The sequence below is a fragment of the Diprion similis genome, chromosome 1 (assembly GCF_021155765.1).
Source record: "Diprion similis isolate iyDipSimi1 chromosome 1, iyDipSimi1.1, whole genome shotgun sequence".
Taxonomy (NCBI): Eukaryota; Metazoa; Arthropoda; class Insecta; order Hymenoptera; family Diprionidae; genus Diprion; species Diprion similis.
Genome location: NC_060105.1, coordinates 8,135,292 through 8,156,938, shown reverse-complemented (window position 1 = coordinate 8,156,938; position 21,647 = coordinate 8,135,292). Strand labels below are relative to the sequence as shown.

At 40.4% G+C, this 21,647-nt stretch overlaps 3 protein-coding genes across 3 annotated transcripts; 1 reads left to right on the top strand and 2 right to left on the bottom strand.

The window, feature by feature from the left end:
* Positions 1-9,436: 9,436 nt before the first annotated feature.
* On the bottom strand, positions 9,437-14,495 carry LOC124408659 (programmed cell death 6-interacting protein). The gene is made up of 15 exons (XM_046885772.1): positions 14,257-14,495; positions 13,698-13,813; positions 13,460-13,587; positions 13,075-13,353; positions 12,835-12,936; positions 12,441-12,663; positions 12,226-12,349; positions 11,973-12,150; positions 11,679-11,840; positions 11,443-11,586; positions 11,146-11,361; positions 10,861-11,010; positions 10,631-10,772; positions 10,280-10,480; positions 9,437-9,945 (listed from the first exon to the last, which is right to left on the bottom strand). Exons 1-15 carry the CDS (start codon positions 14,460-14,462, stop codon positions 9,836-9,838), a joined length of 2,481 nt encoding a protein of 826 aa, XP_046741728.1. The 5' UTR covers positions 14,463-14,495; the 3' UTR covers positions 9,437-9,835.
* Positions 14,496-14,798: 303 nt separating this feature from the next.
* On the top strand, positions 14,799-17,271 carry LOC124408714 (transmembrane and ubiquitin-like domain-containing protein 1). The gene is made up of 4 exons (XM_046885855.1): positions 14,799-14,990; positions 15,299-15,630; positions 15,718-16,030; positions 16,178-17,271. The coding sequence occupies exons 2-4, from the start codon at positions 15,327-15,329 to the stop codon at positions 16,632-16,634; spliced, it is 1,074 nt and encodes a 357-aa protein (XP_046741811.1). The 5' UTR covers positions 14,799-14,990; positions 15,299-15,326; the 3' UTR covers positions 16,635-17,271.
* LOC124408652 (isoleucine--tRNA ligase, cytoplasmic) lies at positions 17,082-21,590 on the bottom strand. Its single transcript, XM_046885759.1, has one exon. The coding sequence runs from the start codon at positions 21,277-21,279 to the stop codon at positions 17,509-17,511; it is 3,771 nt and encodes a 1,256-aa protein (XP_046741715.1). The 5' UTR covers positions 21,280-21,590; the 3' UTR covers positions 17,082-17,508.
* Between the last annotated feature and the right edge of the window lie 57 nt (positions 21,591-21,647).

The window sequence follows — 21,647 nt, the reverse complement described above, 5'->3', positions numbered from 1 at the left end:
AAAGACCTCCTCGGCTCAGATGTTCTCCTCATACCAGGAGCAATTTTCTGCTGAAATTTCTCCGATTTGCCTAATTCTAAGCGAATATAGCACGTAAGCAAGCGATCACATGCCTTCTCAAGCAAGCAGGCATGCATCAAAGCACACAGTATCAACGTCGCTAGCAGTCAATCAATCAGTCCCTGTTTTTGGAAGACCTCCTCGGCTCAGATGTTCTCCTGATACCAGGAGCAGTTTTCTGCTGAAATTTCTCCGATTTGCCTAATTCTAAGCGAATGTAGCACGTAAGCAAGCGATCACATGCTTTCTCAAGCAAGCAGGCATGCATCAAAGCACACAGTATCAACGTCGCAAGCAGTCAATCAATCAGTCCCCGTTTTTGGAAGACCTCCTCGGCTCAGATGTTCTCCTGATACCAGGAGCAGTTTTCTGCTGAAATTTCTCCGATTTGCCTAATTCTAAGCGGATGTAGTACGTAAGCAAGCGATCACATGCTTTCTCAAGCAAGCAGGCATGCATCAAAGCACACAGTATCAACGTCGCAAGCAGTCAATCAATCAGTCCCCGTTTTTGGAAGACCTCCTCGGCTCAGATGTTCTCCTGATACCAGGAGCAGTTTTCTGCTGAAATTTCTCCGATTTGCCTAATTCTAAGCGGATGTAGCACGTAAGCAAGCGATCACATGCCTTCTCAAGCAAGCAGGCATGCATCAAAGCACACAGTATCAACGTCGCAAGCAGTCAATCAATCAGTCCCTGTTTTTGGAAGACCTCCTCGGCTCAGATGTTCTCCTGATACCAGGAGCAGTTTTCTGCTGAAATTTCTCCGATTTGCCTAATTCTAAGCGGATGTAGCACGTAAGCAAGCGATCACATGCTTTCTCAAGCAAGCAGGCATGCATCAAAGCACACAGTATCAACGTCGCAAGCAGTCAATCAATCAGTCCCCGTTTTTGGAAGACCTCCTCGGCTCAGATGTTCTCCTGATACCAGGAGCAGTTTTCTGCTGAAATTTCTCCGATTTGCCTAATTCTAAGCGGATGTAGCACGTAAGCAAGCGATCACATGCTTTCTCAAGCAAGCAGGCATGCATCAAAGCACACAGTATCAACGTCGCAAGCAGTCAATCAATCAGTCCCCGTTTTTGGAAGACCTCCTCGGCTCAGATGTTCTCCTGATACCAGGAGCAGTTTTCTGCTGAAATTTCTCCGATTTGCCTAATTCTAAGCGGATGTAGCACGTAAGCAAGCGATCACATGCCTTCTCAAGCAAGCAGGCATGCATCAAAGCACACAGTATCAACGTCGCAAGCAGTCAATCAATCAGTCCCTGTTTTTGGAAGACCTCCTCGGCTCAGATGTTCTCCTGATACCAGGAGCAGTTTTCTGCTGAAATTTCTCCGATTTGCCTAATTCTAAGCGGATGTAGCACGTAAGCAAGCGATCACATGCTTTCTCAAGCAAGCAGGCATGCATCAAAGCACACAGTATCAACGTCGCAAGCAGTCAATCAATCAGTCCCCGTTTTTGGAAGACCTCCTCGGCTCAGATGTTCTCCTGATACCAGGAGCAGTTTTCTGCTGAAATTTCCCCGATTTGCCTAATTCTAAGCGGATGTAGCACGTAAGCAAGCGATCACATGCTTTCTCAAGCAAGCAGGCATGCATCAAAGCACACAGTATCAACGTCGCTAGCAGTCAATCAATCAGTCCCTGTTTTTGGAAGACCTCCTCGGCTCAGATGTTCTCCTGATACCAGGAGCAATTTTCTGCTGAAATTTCTCCGATTTGCCTAATTCTAAGCGAATGTAGCACGTAAGCAAGCGATCACATGCTTTCTCAAGCAAGCAGGCATGCATCAAAGCACACAGTATCAACGTCGCAAGCAGTCAATCAATCAGTCCCTGTTTTTGGAAGACCTCCTCGGCTCAGATGTTCTCCTGATACCAGGAGCAGTTTTCTGCTGAAATTTCTCCGATTTGCCTAATTCTAAGCGGATGTAGCACGTAAGCAAGCGATCACATGCTTTCTCAAGCAAGCAGGCATGCATCAAAGCACACAGTATCAACGTCGCAAGCAGTCAATGAATCAGTCCCCGTTTTTTGAAGACCTCCTCGGCTCAGATGTTCTCCTGATACCAGGAGCAGTTTTCTGCTGAAATTTCTCCGATTTGCCTAATTCTAAGCGAATGTAGCACGTAAGCAAGCGATCACATGCTTTCTCAAGCAAGCAGGCATGCATCAAAGCACACAGTATCAACGTCGCAAGCAGTCAATCAATCAGTCCCCGTTTTTGGAAGACCTCCTCGGCTCAGATGTTCTCCTGATACCAGGAGCAGTTTTCTGCTAAAATTTCTCCGATTTGCCTAATTCTAAGCGGATGTAGCACGAAAGCAAGCGATCACATGCCTTCTCAAGCAAGCAGGCATGCATCAAAGCACACAGTATCAACGTCGCTAGCAGTCAATCAATCAGTCCCTGTTTTTGGAAGACCTCCTCGGCTCAGATGTTCTCCTGATACCAGGAGCAGTTTTCTGCTGAAATTTCCCCGATTTGCCTAATTCTAAGCGGATGTAGCACGTAAGCAAGCGATCACATGCTTTCTCAAGCAAGCAGGCATGCATCAAAGCACACAGTATCAACGTCGCAAGCAGTCAATCAATCAGTCCCCGTTTTTGGAAGACCTCCTCGGCTCAGATGTTCTCCTGATACCAGGAGCAGTTTTCTGCTGAAATTTCTCCGATTTGCCTAATTCTAAGCGGATGTAGCACGTAAGCAAGCGATCACATGCCTTCTCAAGCAAGCAGGCATGCATCAAAGCACACAGTATCAACGTCGCAAGCAGTCAATCAATCAGTCCCCGTTTTTGGAAGACCTCCTCGGCTCAGATGTTCTCCTGATACCAGGAGCAGTTTTCTGCTGAAATTTCTCCGATTTGCCTAATTCTAAGCGGATGTAGCACGTAAGCAAGCGATCACATGCTTTCTCAAGCAAGCAGGCATGCATCAAAGCACACAGTATCAACGTCGCAAGCAGTCAATCAATCAGTCCCTGTTTTTGGAAGACCTCCTCGGCTCAGATGTTCTCCTGATACCAGGAGCAATTTTCTGCTGAAATTTCTCCGATTTGCCTAATTCTAAGCGAATGTAGCACGTAAGCAAGCGATCACATGCCTTCTCAAGCAAGCAGGCATGCATCAAAGCACACAGTATCAACGTCGCAAGCAGTCAGTCCCTGTTTTTGGAAGACCTCCTCGGCTCAGATGTTCTCCTGATACCAGGAGCAGTTTTCTGCTGAAATTTCTCCGATTTGTCTAATTCTAAGCGGATGTAGCACGTAAGCAAGCGATCACATGCCTTCTCAAGCAAGCAGGCATGCATCAAAGCACACAGTATCAACGTCGCAAGCAGTCAATCAATCAGTCCCCGTTTTAGGAAGACCTCCTCGGCTCAGATGTTCTCCTGATACCAGGAGCAGTTTTCCGCTGAAATTTCTCCGATTTGCCTAATTCTAAGCGGATGTAGCACGTAAGCAAGCGATCACATGCTTTCTCAAGCAAGCAGGCATGCATCAAAGCACACAGTATCAACGTCGCAAGCAGTCAATCAATCAGTCCCCGTTTTTGGAAGACCTCCTCGGCTCAGATGTTCTCCTGATACCAGGAGCAGTTTTCTGCTGAAATTTCTCCGATTTGCCTAATTCTAAGCGGATGTAGCACGTAAGCAAGCGATCACATGCCTTCTCAAGCAAGCAGGCATGCATCAAAGCACACAGTATCAACGTCGCAAGCAGTCAATCAATCAGTCCCTGTTTTTGGAAGATCTCCTCGGCTCAGATGTTCTCCTGATACCAGGAGCAGTTTTCTGCTGAAATTTCTCCGATTTGCCTAATTCTAAGCGGATGTAGCACGTAAGCAAGCGATCACATGCCTTCTCAAGCAAGCAGGCATGCATCAAAGCACACAGTATCAACGTCGCAAGCAGTCAATTAATCAGTCCCTGTTTTTGGAAGACCTCCTCGGCTCAGATGTTCTCCTGATACCAGGAGCAGTTTTCTGCCGAAATTTCTCCGATTTGCCTAATGCTAAGCGGATGTAGCACGTAAGCAAGCGATCACATGCCTTCTCAAGCAAGCAGGCATGCATCAAAGCACACAGTATCAACGTCGCAAGCAGTCAATCAATCAGTCCCTGTTTTTGGAAGACCTCCTCGGCTCAGATGTTCTCCTGATACCAGGAGCAGTTTTCTGCTGAAATTTCTCCGATTTGCCTAATTCTAAGCGGATGTAGCACGTAAGCAAGCGATCACATGCCTTCTCAAGCAAGCAGGCATGCATCAAAGCACACAGTATCAACGTCGCAAGCAGTCAATTAATCAGTCCCTGTTTTTGGAAGACCTCCTCGGCTCAGATGTTCTCCTGATACCAGGAGCAGTTTTCTGCCGAAATTTCTCCGATTTGCCTAATGCTAAGCGGATGTAGCACGTAAGCAAGCGATCACATGCCTTCTCAAGCAAGCAGGCATGCATCAAAGCACACAGTATCAACGTCGCAAGCAGTCAATCAATCAGTCCCCGTTTTAGGAAGACCTCCTCGGCTCAGATGTTCTCCTGATACCAGGAGCAGTTTTCCGCTGAAATTTCTCCGATTTGCCTAATTCTAAGCGGATGTAGCACGTAAGCAAGCGATCACATGCTTTCTCAAGCAAGCAGGCATGCATCAAAGCACACAGTATCAACGTCGCAAGCAGTCAATCAATCAGTCCCCGTTTTTGGAAGACCTCCTCGGCTCAGATGTTCTCCTGATACCAGGAGCAGTTTTCTGCTGAAATTTCTCCGATTTGCATAATTCTAAGCAGAGTAGCACGTAAGCAAGCGATCACATGCCTTCTCAAGCAAGCAGGCATGCATCAAAGCACACAGTATCAACGTCGCAAGCAGTCAATCAATCAGTCCCTGTTTTTGGAAGATCTCCTCGGCTCAGATGTTCTCCTGATACCAGGAGCAGTTTTCTGCTGAAATTTCTCCGATTTGCCTAATTCTAAGCGGATGTAGCACGTAAGCAAGCGATCACATGCCTTCTCAAGCAAGCAGGCATGCATCAAAGCACACAGTATCAACGTCGCAAGCAGTCAATTAATCAGTCCCTGTTTTTGGAAGACCTCCTCGGCTCAGATGTTCTCCTGATACCAGGAGCAGTTTTCTGCCGAAATTTCTCCGATTTGCCTAATGCTAAGCGGATGTAGCACGTAAGCAAGCGATCACATGCCTTCTCAAGCAAGCAGGCATGCATCAAAGCACACAGTATCAACGTCGCAAGCAGTCAATCAATCAGTCCCTGTTTTTGGAAGACCTCCTCGGCTCAGATGTTCTCCTGATACCAGGAGCAGTTTTCTGCTGAAATTTCTCCGATTTGCCTAATTCTAAGCGGATGTAGCACGTAAGCAAGCGATCACATGCCTTCTCAAGCAAGCAGGCATGCATCAAAGCACACAGTATCAACGTCGCAAGCAGTCAATTAATCAGTCCCTGTTTTTGGAAGACCTCCTCGGCTCAGATGTTCTCCTGATACCAGGAGCAGTTTTCTGCCGAAATTTCTCCGATTTGCCTAATGCTAAGCGGATGTAGCACGTAAGCAAGCGATCACATGCCTTCTCAAGCAAGCAGGCATGCATCAAAGCACACAGTATCAACGTCGCTAGCAGTCAATCAATCAGTCCCTGTTTTTGGAAGACCTCCTCGGCTCAGATGTTCTCCTGATACCAGGAGCAATTTTCTGCTGAAATTTCTCCGATTTGCCTAATTCTAAGCGAATGTAGCACGTAAGCAAGCGATCACATGCTTTCTCAAGCAAGCAGGCATGCATCAAAGCACACAGTATCAACGTCGCAAGCAGTCAATCAATCAGTCCCCGTTTTTGGAAGACCTCCTTGGTTCAGATGTTCTCCTGATACCAGGAGCAATTTTCTGCTGAAATTTCTCCGATTTGCCTAATTCTAAGCGAATGTAGCACGTAAGCAAGCGATCACATGCTTTCTCAAGCAAGCAGGCATGCATCAAAGCACACAGTATCAACGTCGCAAGCAGTCAATCAATCAGTCCCTGTTTTTGGAAGACCTCCTCGGCTCAGATGTTCTCCTGATACCAGGAGCAATTTTCTGCTGAAATTTCTCCGATTTGCCTAATTCTAAGCGAATGTAGCACGTAAGCAAGCGATCACATGCCTTCTCAAGCAAGCAGGCATGCATCAAAGCACACAGTATCAACGTCGCAAGCAGTCAGTCCCTGTTTTTGGAAGACCTCCTCGGCTCAGATGTTCTCCTGATACCAGGAGCAGTTTTCTGCTGAAATTTCTCCGATTTGTCTAATTCTAAGCGGATGTAGCACGTAAGCAAGCGATCACATGCCTTCTCAAGCAAGCAGGCATGCATCAAAGCACACAGTATCAACGTCGCAAGCAGTCAATCAATCAGTCCCTGTTTTTGGAAGACCTCCTCGGCTCAGATGTTCTCCTGATACCAGGAGCAGTTTTCTGCTGAAATTTCTCCGATTTGCCTAATTCTAAGCGGATGTAGCACGTAAGCAATGTTTGCAATAGTAAATCCATTGCAAGTCAAGGACATACGTTGTACGGGACGGAGTGAGAGATTTTGTAGATAATTGAAACAACCATTCATGATTATCAAATTTCAATTTATTTCTGTGAATAATTTAACATATTCAATTCGTGTTATTATATCAGTACTCCAAAGCTCATTTCACAAACTCCAGGTCATAATGTATGTTGTTTATATATAATATTATATATCATATATACTATACTATATTTAACTATAATACGTATTTCTTCATACATTCTACAGTTACACATTCATGTATATACCATTATTACAATTATTCTCATTATATCTTACATTTTCTAGATCCACGGATATTACATGTGTACGGTATAGTAATAACTGGCAGTACAACATTGAACAGTCATGGCAATAATAACTTTTTTGGTCATTATCGAAGCTGAAAAATTTACGTCTCGGAATCGATTCGTATGACCATCTCTAGAGTAATTCGACCCCCAGGAACTCAGAAAACCCATTAAAAAAAAAGCGTAGGACTAACAGCAGAGAAATGACAATGAAAATCCGTAGTTTTTTGGCTGTAACTTTTGATCCGTTGCTCCCACCGTAGTGGGACTGCGCTTAATCGATTCCTGTCGCAAAATTGCGTCGGAATAGTGCCCTAAAGAATTCATTGCAGCACTTTTTAAAGTCGCCGAAATTTTCACCAAAAATACAAAGGGGTTAGCCTTACTTTTTTGACGATTTTTGGAGTCGAAAATTTCCGGTCTCCGAATTGATTTGTATGACCGTTTCTTGGCTAATTGGAACCTCAGGAACTCAAAAAACACATCAAAAACAGCGTAGGACCAACAGCAGAGAAATGACGATAAAAATCTGCAGTTTTTTGGCCGTAACTTTTGATCCGTTGCTCCCACCGTAGTGGGACTGCGCTTAATCGATTCCTCTCGCAAAATTACGTCGGAATAGTGCCCTAAAGAATTCATTGCAGCACTTTTTAAAGTCGCCGAAATTTTCACCAAAAATACAAAGGGGTTAGCCTTACTTTTTTGACGATTTTTGGAGCCGAAAATTTCCGGTCTCCGAATTGATTTGTATGACCGTTTCTTGACTAATTGAAACCTCAGGAACTCAAAAAACACATCAAAAACAGCGTAGGACCAACAGCAGAGAAATGACGATGAAAATCTGCAGTTTTCTGGCCGTAACTTTTGATCCGTTGCTCCCACCGTAGTGGGACTGCGCTTAATCGATTCCTCTCGCAAAATTACGTCGGAATAGTGCCCTAAAGAATTCATTGCAGCACTTTTTAAAGTCGCCGAAATTTTCACCAAAAATACAAAGGGGTTAGCCTTACTTTTTTGACGATTTTTGGAGCCGAAAATTTCCGGTCTCCGAATTGATTTGTATGACCGTTTCTAGACTAATTGAAACCTCAGGAACTCAAAAAACACATCAAAAACAGCGTAGGACCAACAGCAGAGAAATGACGATGAAAATCTGCAGTTTTTTGGCCGTAACTTTTGATCCGTTGCTCCCACCGTAGTGGGACTGCGCTTAATCGATTCCTCTCGCAAAATTACGTCGGAATAGTGTCCTAAAGAATTAATTGCAGCACTTTTTAAAGTCGCCGAAATTTTCACCAAAAATACAAAGGGGTTAGCCTTACTTTTTTGACGATTTTTGGAGCCGAAAATTTCCGGTCTCCGAATTGATTTGTATGACCGTTTCTTGGCTAATTGAAACCTCAGGAACTCAAAAAACACATCAAAAACAGCGTAGGACCAACAGCAGAGAAATGACGATGAAAATCTGCAGTTTTTTGGCCGTAACTTTTGATCCGTTGCTCCCACCGTAGTGGGACTGCGCTTAATCGATTCCTCTCGCAAAATGACGTCGGAATAGTGTCCTAAAGAATTAATTGCAGCACTTTTTAAAGTCGCCGAAATTTTCACCAAAAATACAAAGGGGTTAGCCTTACTTTTTTGACGATTTTTGGAGACGAAAATTTCCGGTCTCCGAATTGATTTGTATTACCGTTTCTTGGCTCATTGGAACCTCAGGAACTCAAAAAACACATCAAAAAAAGCGTAGGAGTAACAGCAGAGAAATGACAATGAAAATCCGTAGTTTTTTGGCTGTAACTTTTGATCCGTTGCTCCCACCGTAGTGGGACTGCGCTTAATCGATTTCTCTCGCAAAATTACGTCGGAATAGTGCCCTAAAGAATTCATTGCAGCACTTTTCAAAGTCGCCGAAATTTTCGCCAAAAATCCAAAGGGGTTAGCCTTACTTTTTTGACGATTTTTGGAGCCGAAAATTTCCGGTCTCCGAATTGATTTGTATGACCGTTTCTTGGCTTAATGGAACCTCAGGAACTCAAAAAACACATAAAAAAAAGCGTAGGACTAACAGCAGAGAAATGACGATGAAAATCCGCAGTTTTTTGGCTGTAACTTTTGATCCGTTGCTCCCAGCGTATTGGGACTGCGCTTAATCGATTCCTCTCGCAAAATCACGTCGGAATAGTGCCCTAAAGAATTAATTGCAGCACTTTTCAAAGTCGCCGAAATTTTCGCCAAAATTCCAAAGGGGTTAGCCTTACTTTTTTGGTGATTTTTGGAGCAAAAAATTTCTGGTCTTCGAATTGATTTGTATGACCGTTCCTTGGCTAATTGGAACCTCAGGAATCCAAAAAACACGTCAAAAAAAATTATCCCAATGTCATTCCTTTTATTATCAATAACTTTGCCACATTCGAATTAAAAATTGTCGATAATTGCTAAATCGAGACGGACGAATCGTAGGACAAGTTGATTTAATGGACAACCCGCAGTGAAATTGGTGATTTGGATATAATACACAGTTTACATTGTGATATTCATATATTAGTAACTAGATAATTTGAATAACAAAAATAAATGTAGCGTTTACACCTGATTCCTACGCTCATTAAACCTTATGTAACCATAATGCGATATTATTACAGCCTGGTTCTTTTTAAGGCTACTCCATTGCTGCTACGATAACTGATGTAGATAATACACGTACCATAATGTTTTTATACATTAGTTAAACCCTTGCTGTTCAAATCGTGAAACCGTTTAAAAAATTTGATGTAGATGCAACATCTTAGTGACAACGAAACGTTACACAGTCTCATAATGAAGCATTTCTTTTCAACTAAAATTGAAGTTAATAGATATAAAATCCACATGTGACTTTAAAATGTTGCTCAATCTTTCATTGAAACTGGGTCATTTATTCACCATGGCTTTGAAGGAGGGTTCGAACCTCCGTATCTGGGTAGAGTTGCATAGCCACCATAAGGTGCTTGCGGTGCATGTGGTTGTGGTTGATACGGGTTATATCCACCTGAAATCCACGAATTTCATCAATAAGCCATACGAGGCATTTGCTTCCATTTATTTTACAATATCAGTTTTTTCTGACTACTTGAAAAATTCAAAATAATCGAGAGAAAACAATATTTATTATAGCTAAGCGCATTGCAATATTGCAAACTTTAGCCAGTAAACCTATCAATACTCAGAATGTTGCTAGTTGGAAACTTTTAAGAACAGTAAACAAATTACTATGATTCGATTTAAAAAAAATTACTCATATTCAAAAGTTATTGTGCATTGCAGTTACAGCTGAGAATTATAGTAACTTGCTGTGAGAAATATTATTATATAAGAGTTACTACCTTGTGCTGGATAAGGCATTGTTCCATAATTGTATAATCCGTTATAGCCTGCTGGCATAGGTGGAGGCACATATGTTGGATAGGGAGTAGCTGCACTAGCACCGTAAGGCACCGGCATTCCACCTTGATATTGCATTGTCGGATATGGCAATTGAGATCCACCTTGAATATTGGATTGTGACTGTGATAGGGGTGTGTTGCCTGTAAATTAAGTCACAGTCATATGAATAGCATAATTTTATCCAAGCAGTAACTAAGATTCGTTGGTTGGTTATAATGTATATTGTTAGTTCAATTTCAACATGTTATCAGTGCATAATCATATTAGTGAAAAGTATATTTAAAAGTTACCTCCGTGATGTGATGGGATTGTTGGTGTTGTTGCCGGACCTGTGTGACTTAAATTTGTGGTTAAATCCTTCATTAATTCCTCCTTCTCGGTTTTGCGAGCAAAGCAGAAGTCAGATATTTTATTTTGGAAAACCACCAGCAACTGTCAAGAGTTACAAGAAAATAAATATTAATAGGCGTGTACGTATACAAAGTAACCGGTATTTTGAATATACAATAAAATTATTAACCTGTGTAAGATCATTGTAAAATTTAGCTCCTTCCCTTAGGTTGTTCTCAAGCTCTTTGAACGCATCGTAGGCAGACGCCAACTGACACAACATTGCTTCGCGTGTACTACCAGCACCGGAATGTTCATTTATAAATGCAGCATGACGTGCCTGCAAGTTTACAAAGGTTTTATATAAATCCTCCAATTTCAGAGAAGCTTAATAATCAATAAATGAAATTCATATTACGGTATCAGCTTGTGTATAAATACTTAAATAGAAATGCGAAGTTCGCTTCAGTCTCACCTGAATGTCAGCCACTAAGGATTCTTGGCGAGCCAGGCTATCTCGAACCTGCTTTTGTAATGGGCCATAAACTTGGCCAATGCGTTCTACAGACATGTTTGGTTCATCAATAGCGCCATCCTGAGATAATGCTGACAAGAATACTGACTTCATATCGGTTGTAGCTGACTTCAATTCACTTTCGATTGCATCTCGCTCAGCTTTCAATGTCTCAACCTAGCCAAAATTATTTCAATAATTATACACATATATAATATCTAAATTCCGCTGGCTAAACTTGTGCAAAAATCAACTCACATCCTCCATTAATTTTCTTAGTTGAGAAACCGCCCCACTTTCTTGAAGAGCAGAGCCAGCTGGTACAGTGTTCAATAATTCACTTGGATCCTTACTAAGAGTTTCCATTCCTGAACGAAATGATTCAAATCTTTGGCGCACAACCTTTCAAGGGACAAAACGTTAATAGTTCAAGTTTGAAAGCCACGCACAAAGGATTCTGGCTATATCAATTCGCCAACATTTAATATTAATACCTTGTCTGCAGCAACAGCATTATTGATGATGTCACGATATTTCTGGGCATTGATAGTAAACTGTTCGGTGAGACTGGAACTCGGTATTCTAGTCCATCGTTCTTTGAATTGTTCTCGTAGCTGGTCGTCAGAATCCTTTTCCTCTTTCAGCATTCGTTCAGACTGAAAATTAGTGGACAATTCGGTGGATAAAATTGTATGGAAATTCAGGTTTGAAAGTACAGCGCACAAAACACATTCAATACATCAAAGATAAAATTTGGTGGCAAATAATGTCATTCAGTCAGCAATTACCTCGTCCAAGATGTCTTTGTTTCTTTGCAGTAGCTCTGGGAGTTCGTTCATTGTTGCTTCGAGAGCTTGGACTCCTCCCGCATTCCTCACATATGCTGCCTTGTCGAGTAGAGATTGAGGCAACTCTGTGCCACTTGTATCTTCGATAGCAGCTGGCAAATTCAGACTGGCTAAAACGCTGAAAATAGATGATAATAGACACACATTCGCATATTTGTATCTGTAAAATTTGATTCCACGAAAATAAGTTTACCTATTTAACATCTGAGTTGATTCTCTTAGTTTGGAAATCTCACTGTTCACTACTTCATTTCGCCGTGACTCATAGGATGACAGTGCATGATGCACACTCACAGGCAACAGTTCCGCGAATAAATCTATCAGAATATTAAGATTCCATCATTTTTAAATTTAAATAAGAACCGATTTTATTATATACAAAAATGTATAGTATCCTCGCTATCGTACCGTGGAAATTAGAGCTCAATGTTTCAGAAAGTGGAAGTATCTTAGCTACACTAGCCTTTCCAATAGGATCTAGCATCTTGACATCGGGAATGCGTTCGTGATAGATAAAATCATTGTCTTTCTTTGCTTCGGTTAAATTTCTTTGCGCCTTATTGGCGTAGTCTTGAAACAAATTAGGTTTATTAGATCGCTGTTGAGCAGACTTAAACAATTCGACTGCGTGCTAGAACAAAGCATAAAACTGATGTTAATCGATTCATTGTTTAAGTTTCACTGAATAGTAAAAGTTATTCTGATATCAATATGGAACTCAATTTCAATTTATTAATGTAGGTACATAAAATGGAATGCAGAGGAAATATATCACAAAGTTGGATTGATAATATTAACTTACCTCCAATCTAGCAATTTCTTCTCCAATGCTTTTATTTGTCTTGCATACGAAACTTTGATACAATTCAGCCATTGCTCGATATCCAGCTTGCTTTCCTGCAATCTAAGGTAGTATTTTATATTGGCAATTACCCAGAGTAGCATTTTCATATTGTAAATATCGTGTGGTATTCTTTTGGAGCACCTCAAAAGTAACAGCTACAATAGATCAGTTAAATCAAATATAATTGGTGAAACGTACCAATGGAACCCATTCTTTGTCCCAGAAAGCACGGAAGATCTCTTTTTGAAATAATTTCAAAGCTTCGGCGTACAGATCTTCTGCCTGTGCAGCAAGCTTAGCAACAATACCATCCTTCATAGAATCGTGAATTGCTTTGTGTACAAATATTTCTTGTGCTTGAGCAAGCATCAGTGAAGATAATGCGCCGAGAGTATCAGGACTTATATCAGGAGTCGGCTCTTGCTGAATGGCAAGCATCACATTACCCTTCAAATAGTTGAAAATACCAGCAGCTTGCTAAGGGATTAAAAAGTATCAATTAATCATCTAGACAAGTTACATGAAGCAATACAAACATCAATGCATAGTCAATATCTCATTAAAAGTGCAAGTGAAAATGGACCTGAAAGAGCTTCGCAGCAAGCTTGAGGCCTTCGTCGCTATCAAGAGACTGCGTAGCCGCAACTGCACTTTGTAGAGCAGCAATGTTGAAAAGCACGCATACTTTTTCATATGCCAATGTGCTGATCGCTAGAATAATACAGTTGGAATTAATGTTAAATTTCACTTTGCTTCCTAATGAAGCTAAAAACTGAAAATTTTCACAAATGAGTAACACAGGATAAAGTTAATCTACTTACTCAAACTTAGTTTTCCACCAAATATTGTCCGATCAAAAGCATCCTTCCATTTGAATGGTATTTGCAGCTCATGTGCTGGAATTTTTGCTTCCAAAGCATTGAGCTGGTCATAGTAACTGCAAAACAGAGATTGTTCATGTGTAAAAAATATGTATACATTTTCTTGTGTGTACAACTATTCCAACAAGGATAAAGATAAGGATTTTGCCTCAGATTCTAGTATTGCATAAAATACATTTTTCAAGATAATACTAACAAGTAGGTGCTAAGTATCCAAAGCCAATATTTGACTGAAATGTGTTAAAGATTATTATATTTACCTAACTACTGCAAATCATGTTCATTAGTCAATTGAATAATGGAACTGGACATTGAGTGTAACAAGGGTGTAGTTGTATATTACAAATATTTATTTAAGACGTGAGACGATCAAACGAGTGACAAAATTGCGCGAATAGAAAGCTGAAATCATTTCACATAGCGAATAAGCATGTATATTTTCAAGCAGAATGTGTGATGAAGGAAAATTGATAATAATTGATAGATGAATGAGTCATACCTGTAAATAACCTCCAAAGAGCTTTCGTACTTCTCAAAGGCACGCCATAACGAGTTATTACGAAGTTTATTAAACTCATTTATAGCTTCAGTATAATCTTTCTGGTTGTCAGCAGAGTTATAAGTTGATTTAATAACATTTGTCAGCGGTTTGACAATGTCAACGTCTGACGGTTTCTTCAAGGGAACGGCTATCAGGTCTGCCATTTTGACGTTCACTGGTATTACTGGAAGCGGTGACTACAAGGATCCGACGCTAGTGGCGCGGTGACAGTTGGAGTTAGTCTTAAGACTTTCAGGGCCGTATCCCTAAATATAAGTACCCTCGGGGAATTGGTTCGTACTGAAACAATGAAGTATGCTGATAAAATTAATTCTCAAGTACTATGAGAAAGGGAGAAGTGTTTGACAGGTTTTTTTACTTTTTATTTAACACAAGATGCCCAGCAATTGAACACAATTTCGTTTGTCAACGATCGTTGAAACGACGTAAGGTGAAGGAAACCCCACCTTCCGACTACGATACTGATTCATTAATTACTAGTATGCCTGTGGAGTGTCACGTCCCTGGGACCTGTAACGTAATTCGCAAAATATTTACGACATCACATCACAAACCAAAATTAAAAAAGGAGTCTATTAACAACAGGGTTGTTATACATTTATTTTTGTTTTCTTGAAACTTGGATGAAGATTTGATGATATCGAGTGTATTTTCCATAATATTCAACCCAGGTCAGGAAATTGTCAAATTCAACATACAATCACGAAATCATCTACTAGAAATTTGTTATTATTGGACAATATGACTCACTGATTTCACATAAAAAAAAATTAACCAATAATCGTAGATATTTCACAATTGTGTATAATAATTATATGCGTAGCGGTGATTAAAAATCAACTCTAAAATTGCACATCCACTTGGATTGAAAACAGTTTTTAATACCGTGGTTCAAAGTAGTAACTGAATTGAAAATATTGACATCACCTTATAACCTTCATTTCTTTATATCTATCTTTCTCTCTCTACATGTTCTCAGATTAATTAATATCCTCACCGCAACAAATATGACGTTAATCGACGGTGTTGGTGACGAAGTGACTGATTTCTTCATAATAGTCAGTGTGCTGTTAGTCGGATGGCTAGCATGGTGTTCTACAAGTATAGCCGATCAGCCACTTATACGTACAGTGCTGATATTGCAACATCGCACACGCACTCGTATTGCTGAACTCCGGGCGAGTAGTCAGATTACAAACTCCACCAATCGAATCCAAAATCTTGAGCCCACACCGGAAGCTATAGAACATGTAATTGAAACTGTGAACGATACGGTAGATCCGCAATGTCCAACACCATCCGCTGTCCCAGGTAGAGCTAGTGCGACGCATTTTCTACTAATTTTGTTCGATTTCTCAATTTATTCACTGTTAATTTTATTCCTTTACAATTCTACAGCTCCTGGTGAGGAACAGAACGAGACAAACTCAGCTGTTGCGGCTGCCTCGTCCGAAGAAGCGCTAATCCAAGCTATGGACACTTTCAGTAACGATGACTCCGGATTACGACAGAGGATAGTCAAGATCGATACTGCTACGGAATCAACTGATGTACCTGATTCTGCGGCTACTATTACGACCGAGCATTTAGGTGCCAGTGCTGAGCCTGTGGTCGACGATGCTAATCAAATAACTATAAAACTAAAGTTTATCAATGATGATCAAAAAGTAGTTAAAGGAAGTCCAGAGGAATTATTGGGTGATTTTAAAAGGTGATCAGGTCATTCCATTTTTATCATAAATCCATAACACAGACGTGCTAAACAGCCCTGTGCTAACTAGCAAAGATGTTTTAATCATTCTAGCACGTATTTCTTATCCTGCAAAGTAACTCTATTCTTGTCCTTTGTTGCTTGCAGAAGACATTTTGAGGTGGAACTTGCTGCTCAGAAACTAGTTCGCTTGGTATTCAATGGTCAGGTACTTCAACCTGATACTAGAACCTTGAAGAGATGCGGTTTGTACCATAACTGTGTTGTTCATTGCTTGGTACATCAACCACGACCAAATCCTACGCCTGCAGTTCAGTCAGGCACATCAGACAATGCCTCGCCACTGTACTTTAACCCTCAATCATTCCAAGACTTGCCAGCAAGTGCAGGCCTTGCAGCAGGACGACACGACTGGGATCTTAGTAGACTTTTAGTTAGCATTTTGACAGTAATTTTGGGTCTTGCTTGGTATTCACGATACCATTATGCTCAATTATTCACGGCAACTACTACTCTCGCACTATACGCGCTCACTGCTATGTTTACCGTTGCACTATTCGGCCACTTTTTCCCTGATCAAGATAGCATTAGAAACATTGAATAAAAAGAACGTTAATCATTTTGGAAAAACTCGACAACGTTACATGAAATATTCGAAACACAGTTACTCCGGATAAAGTGACTTGATTACATCAAATCTTGAACATTTTGTCTCTGAACAAACGCAATGTCTTTACATTAAGTAAGGACGAAGGTCTGTTTTCAATTTTCAGACATTGACCGTTGCATAACAAGAGTCCGGAAAGTATACTGTTAGCTTACAGATATCAGGAAGAGAAGAGAATATTTTGGAAGAGCAAATTCTTATGTAAATTTTTGTATGACGTACTACTTTTCAATTTTAAATATATATATATTTTTTTTTGTAAAATATAGGTGATTGAAAACTGTGTTGGTATTAAATTTGCTCTAAATTAATACTTATTTAATTTAAATAATACGCAAGTTCTAAACTTTGTCGTGTATATAGAATGTAAAAAAACCATCGTTGTTACATTGAAATAGCAGGTTTATATTTCAGTTACCATGTTACATGCGTACAGAATGCAGTTTGAGTTATTTTATAAATTATTGCCACCCGTGATGAGCTTATGTTAAACTTAACTTGTTTGTTATATTTTCGGAACGTTATCTTTCTTTTTAAAATGTAGGAAGAATAAACCAGAGTTTAAAGAATCAAATTGATTAATAAATAATATAAATCTCAATTTTATTTATAAAATAATTCCTATAATTTACAAACATACGCAATTGAAAAACTACTAATTGTCACCTGAGATCTTATTATTCTGGTGAAAGATTAAATCACAATCAAGTATTAGCATGAAATCGTTTTTAAAACCGTTTTTCAAAACTTTGTTACCTGAATTGAAGTAGCAAAAAAAAACGAAAAGAAACAATGAAAACCGAATGAGTTATTATTTGGCTTCTAATGTTGTCCCATTGAGTTTAAAAATATTATCTGCTGGTACATTAAAAAAGTTAACATTTCCAAACACTGATAGTAATCTTTCATGCAAAGCACTATTGTCCAATGTAAAATTTCCTACAGGATTTTCAAGTAGGACAACACCCTTCTGCGATCTCGACTTTACATTGACAAAGTGACAAACAGGTGATTTGATGTTTACATTGGATAATGATGGAGATGTGCCAGCTGGAACAATTAATATTGTCTGCTTGTGTAACGATGTAATGGGCGTTGACTCGGTGACTAATTTTTCATCTAAATACAAATCGTAGTGACAGCCATATATACCAAATATTTTCTCAATCTCAGAATTCAGTTGATTATACGAGATACTGACACCTCCGGCAAAATTTTCTAATAATATGGTGGCTACAGAATTGGTAGCCCCAAATCTCGGTTTAAGATTAAGCAGTTTTAAATTGACCCATTTAGAGAATGGTTCTACTTGGGAGTCGTTGAGATGTAAACTTTTGTCAGTGGAATCGGCTGCTTTGACTTTTGTTAATACAAGTTTAAGATTGATACCCTTAACTTTTTGTTCTTCTTGTATGATAATCTCATCGTTAGGAGACATCTCAGCAATATTTTTCTGAGGCGTTTTTGTAATACCTTCAATGAATGATTTATAGCTAACAGCTACTGCCGCCAAGTTGCTACTAAGGTCTTCAATCTCGTAATACACAATAGCCTCATCAGATGGTACAAGCTGTGCTTTCTTCCTCAATTTCTGTACACGGTTTATTATTTCGCGCGCAACACCTTCGTGCTGCATCGTTTCATCTGGGGTAACATCCAGGAGAATCAGGATATCTCCTTCACTGTGAGCTTCGTATTGTTCAGAAAACTTTTCAGCTGCTGGACCGGTGAAGCTAAACATAAGCCGAAGATCTTCAGGCCCTAATTCGTGACCTTGTACTTGGATTTTTTTTGTTGCAACGAATTTTTGGAGATCTTCATCCGATAGTTGCTTGATAGCTTGCATTATAGATTTAAATTCGCCCTTCAGCCTAGCGCCAAGCGTTTTATGATCTGGCTCAGCACGTAATATAACGCCATATTTTTCTTTATCAGTGGTAGTGGTGAGCTCCCTTATGTTTAATTCTTCAAGTATATATGTTTTGAGTGAATTTATATCTTCTAAGACTTTGGGATCTCGATGGATTACCACAATTCCTGGCAATGGATATTTTACCGGAATAGTTTTTCTGTCCCTAGCAACTCGTCCCAGCTCAATTACTGTTTGCATGTGCGAAACTGCTTTTTCAATAGTTTCATCAATAAGAGTTGTGTTTGGATCGGGAATCATTTGGTAGTGAACGCTGTCCATGTTGCCTTTGGTTGCTACAATTAATTTGGACAATCGTTGGAACATGAATTCAGTCAAAAATGGTGTAAATGGTGCATTTATTCGTACCATTGTATAGAGAACGGAAAATAATGTGTTCAGCGCTTGTTCACAATCTCTTGTTCCTCCATCACCCTTTATTCGTTTTCTGTTCATTCTTACGTACCAATTGGTTAGATTGTCTATAAATTTTATCAGCCGAGGTACGACGGTATAAAGTCTATAAGCTTGCATTTCTTCTTTCAGGAACTGCAGCAAGGATTGAGTAAAGGAGGTGATCCATCTGTCCATTATGTTGTCTGAGAAGTCAGAAGTCTTCTTGGTTTCATTGTAATTGAATGGTAGTTTTTCTTCACGTTCGAATCTTTCAACATTTTGCATCAAAAATCTAAACGCATTATACCACGGCAAAAATACGTCTTTTATAATGTCTCGCACACCTTCTTCTTTGAAGCGTAAATTTTCAGCCCTGACTACTGGGGAGTTGATCAAGTACAACCTTAGAGCATCAGCCCCAAATTTATTAAGTACTTCTTTTGGATCTGGATAGTTCTGCTTTCGTTTGGACATCTTCTGACCATCAGCAGCAAGGACCAGACCGTTTGCAACTAGATTTTTGAACGGTGCCTTCCCAAATAATGCTGTAGAAATGACCAGCAAGGTGTAAAACCAGCCACGAGTTTGATCGATACCTTCAGCGATAAAATCGGCTGGGAAGCTATCTTCAAAGTCCTTCACTCGTTCGAACGGGTAATGCATTTGAGCATAAGGCATGGACCCAGATTCAAACCAACAGTCGAATACTTCGGTGACACGTTTAAGAGGAGGTTGCCCAGGGCGTTTAGAAGGAATAGTTAGATGGTCTATACTTTCTCTGTGAATATCTTCGATCTTGGATCCAGTCAACTGCTCCAATTCTGCAATACTTCCAACACAAACAATTTCCTTCTTGTCCTCAGAGATCCAGAGCGGTATGGGATTACCCCAATAACGATTTCTGCTGATGGCCCAGTCCCTAGCATCTCGAAGCCAATTACCAAAACGTTTATCTTTAACATATTCAGGCACCCAGTAAGTTTCAGAGCTTGCAGTTATCAATTTGTCTTTGAATTGTTCAACCCTAATAAACCAAGATGGAACTGCTTTGTATATCAACGGAGTATCGGACCTCCAACAGTAAGGATAGTTGTGTTTACTGGTTCCACTGTGAACAAGTTTTCCTTTTCCCTGTAGATGCTTTATGATATTTTTATCAGCAGTCTTGACATACTGACCCAAAAAGTCACTTACTGGCTCTGTAAAATTACCACAATTATCAACAGGGCAGACAACGGATTGATCACGAGTTATTATTCCTGCTGCCAAACAGCAGCGGTAATCATCCTCTCCGAAGTACGGTGCTTGATGTACAATTCCAGTACCAGTTTCAGCGGTTACGTAAGTGTCGTTCAATATGACGAAGGCTCCTTTTTCCCGCAGATTGCAAAAGTAGTTAAAAGGCGGCTCATAGCGTTTACCTTTAAGATCAGTGCCCTTTCTCTTACCAACTAACGCATACTGATCTTTGGATTTGTAAATAAGATTCAAACTCGACTCAAGTATGATGTAATTTTTATCCGTAGCCAAGTCTTTCACCTGGACGTACTCAAAATTTGGATTGCAACATAATGCCAGGTTACTGGGAAGAGTCCATGGAGTTGTCGTCCATGCCAGAACAGATATTCCAGGTTCGTCGAGCAGTGGAAAAGCGATTACTACCGAAGGATCAACGACGTCTTTGTAGTTCTGACCAGATTCAAAATTGGATAATGGGGTATTACACCCGGTAGAGAAGGGCATTACTTTTACACCTTGATATACAAGACCTTTGTTGAATAATTCCTTAAAGATCCACCATATGGATTCCATATACCAAGGGTAAAGGGTCTTGTAGTCGTTCTTAAAATCAATCCATCGTCCAATCCTTCCAACAATAGTTTCCCACTCAGACGCGTAGCGCATTACAATGCTTCTACATTCTTTGTTATAGTTCGCTATCCCCATCTTGGCTACATCATCGGGGCCCTTGATCCCGAGCACTTTGTCGACTTCGAACTCTACTGGTAAGCCATGTGTGTCCCAGCCAAATCTACGCTCGACATGAAACCCGCGCTGATGAGCATACCTGGTGACTATGTCCTTTATTGACCCTGCTAACAAGTGCCCGTAATGTGGCATACCAGTAGCAAAGGGTGGCCCATCAAAGAAGGAGTATCTAGGTTTGCCCTTAGACTGTTTTAAACAAGTATTAAACACGTCCAATTTTTTCCATAACTCGAGGATGATTTCTTCCTCTTTGGGAAAGTTTATTGTATCTGGTAGTTTTTCCGTCATTTTGTTATTACAATCGGATACTTTGTGATCGATGAATGATTCAACTTGCTACTTCACAGCGGTGTATGATTAATTTTATATTATTGTATCAGCATCGGAAAACTATTCACGTGTGAATTCACGCATCTTCCTTCACGACTCTGTGCAAATACGGTGTGCAATAGTTGGCATGAACCCGATTTTAGTTTAAATAAATAAAAAGTTTAACACGGACCGGCTGTTCGACTACTCTGAGGCAACGTGCTTCTCTCATCAGCAAAAGTGGCAAATTATTTTTAGGTTATGCTGTGGTTATATTCTCGGTGTTCTAGAGTTCTAGACTGACATTCTTGCTGGCTGCGCAACTCGGAAAGTTGAATCCCAACTTC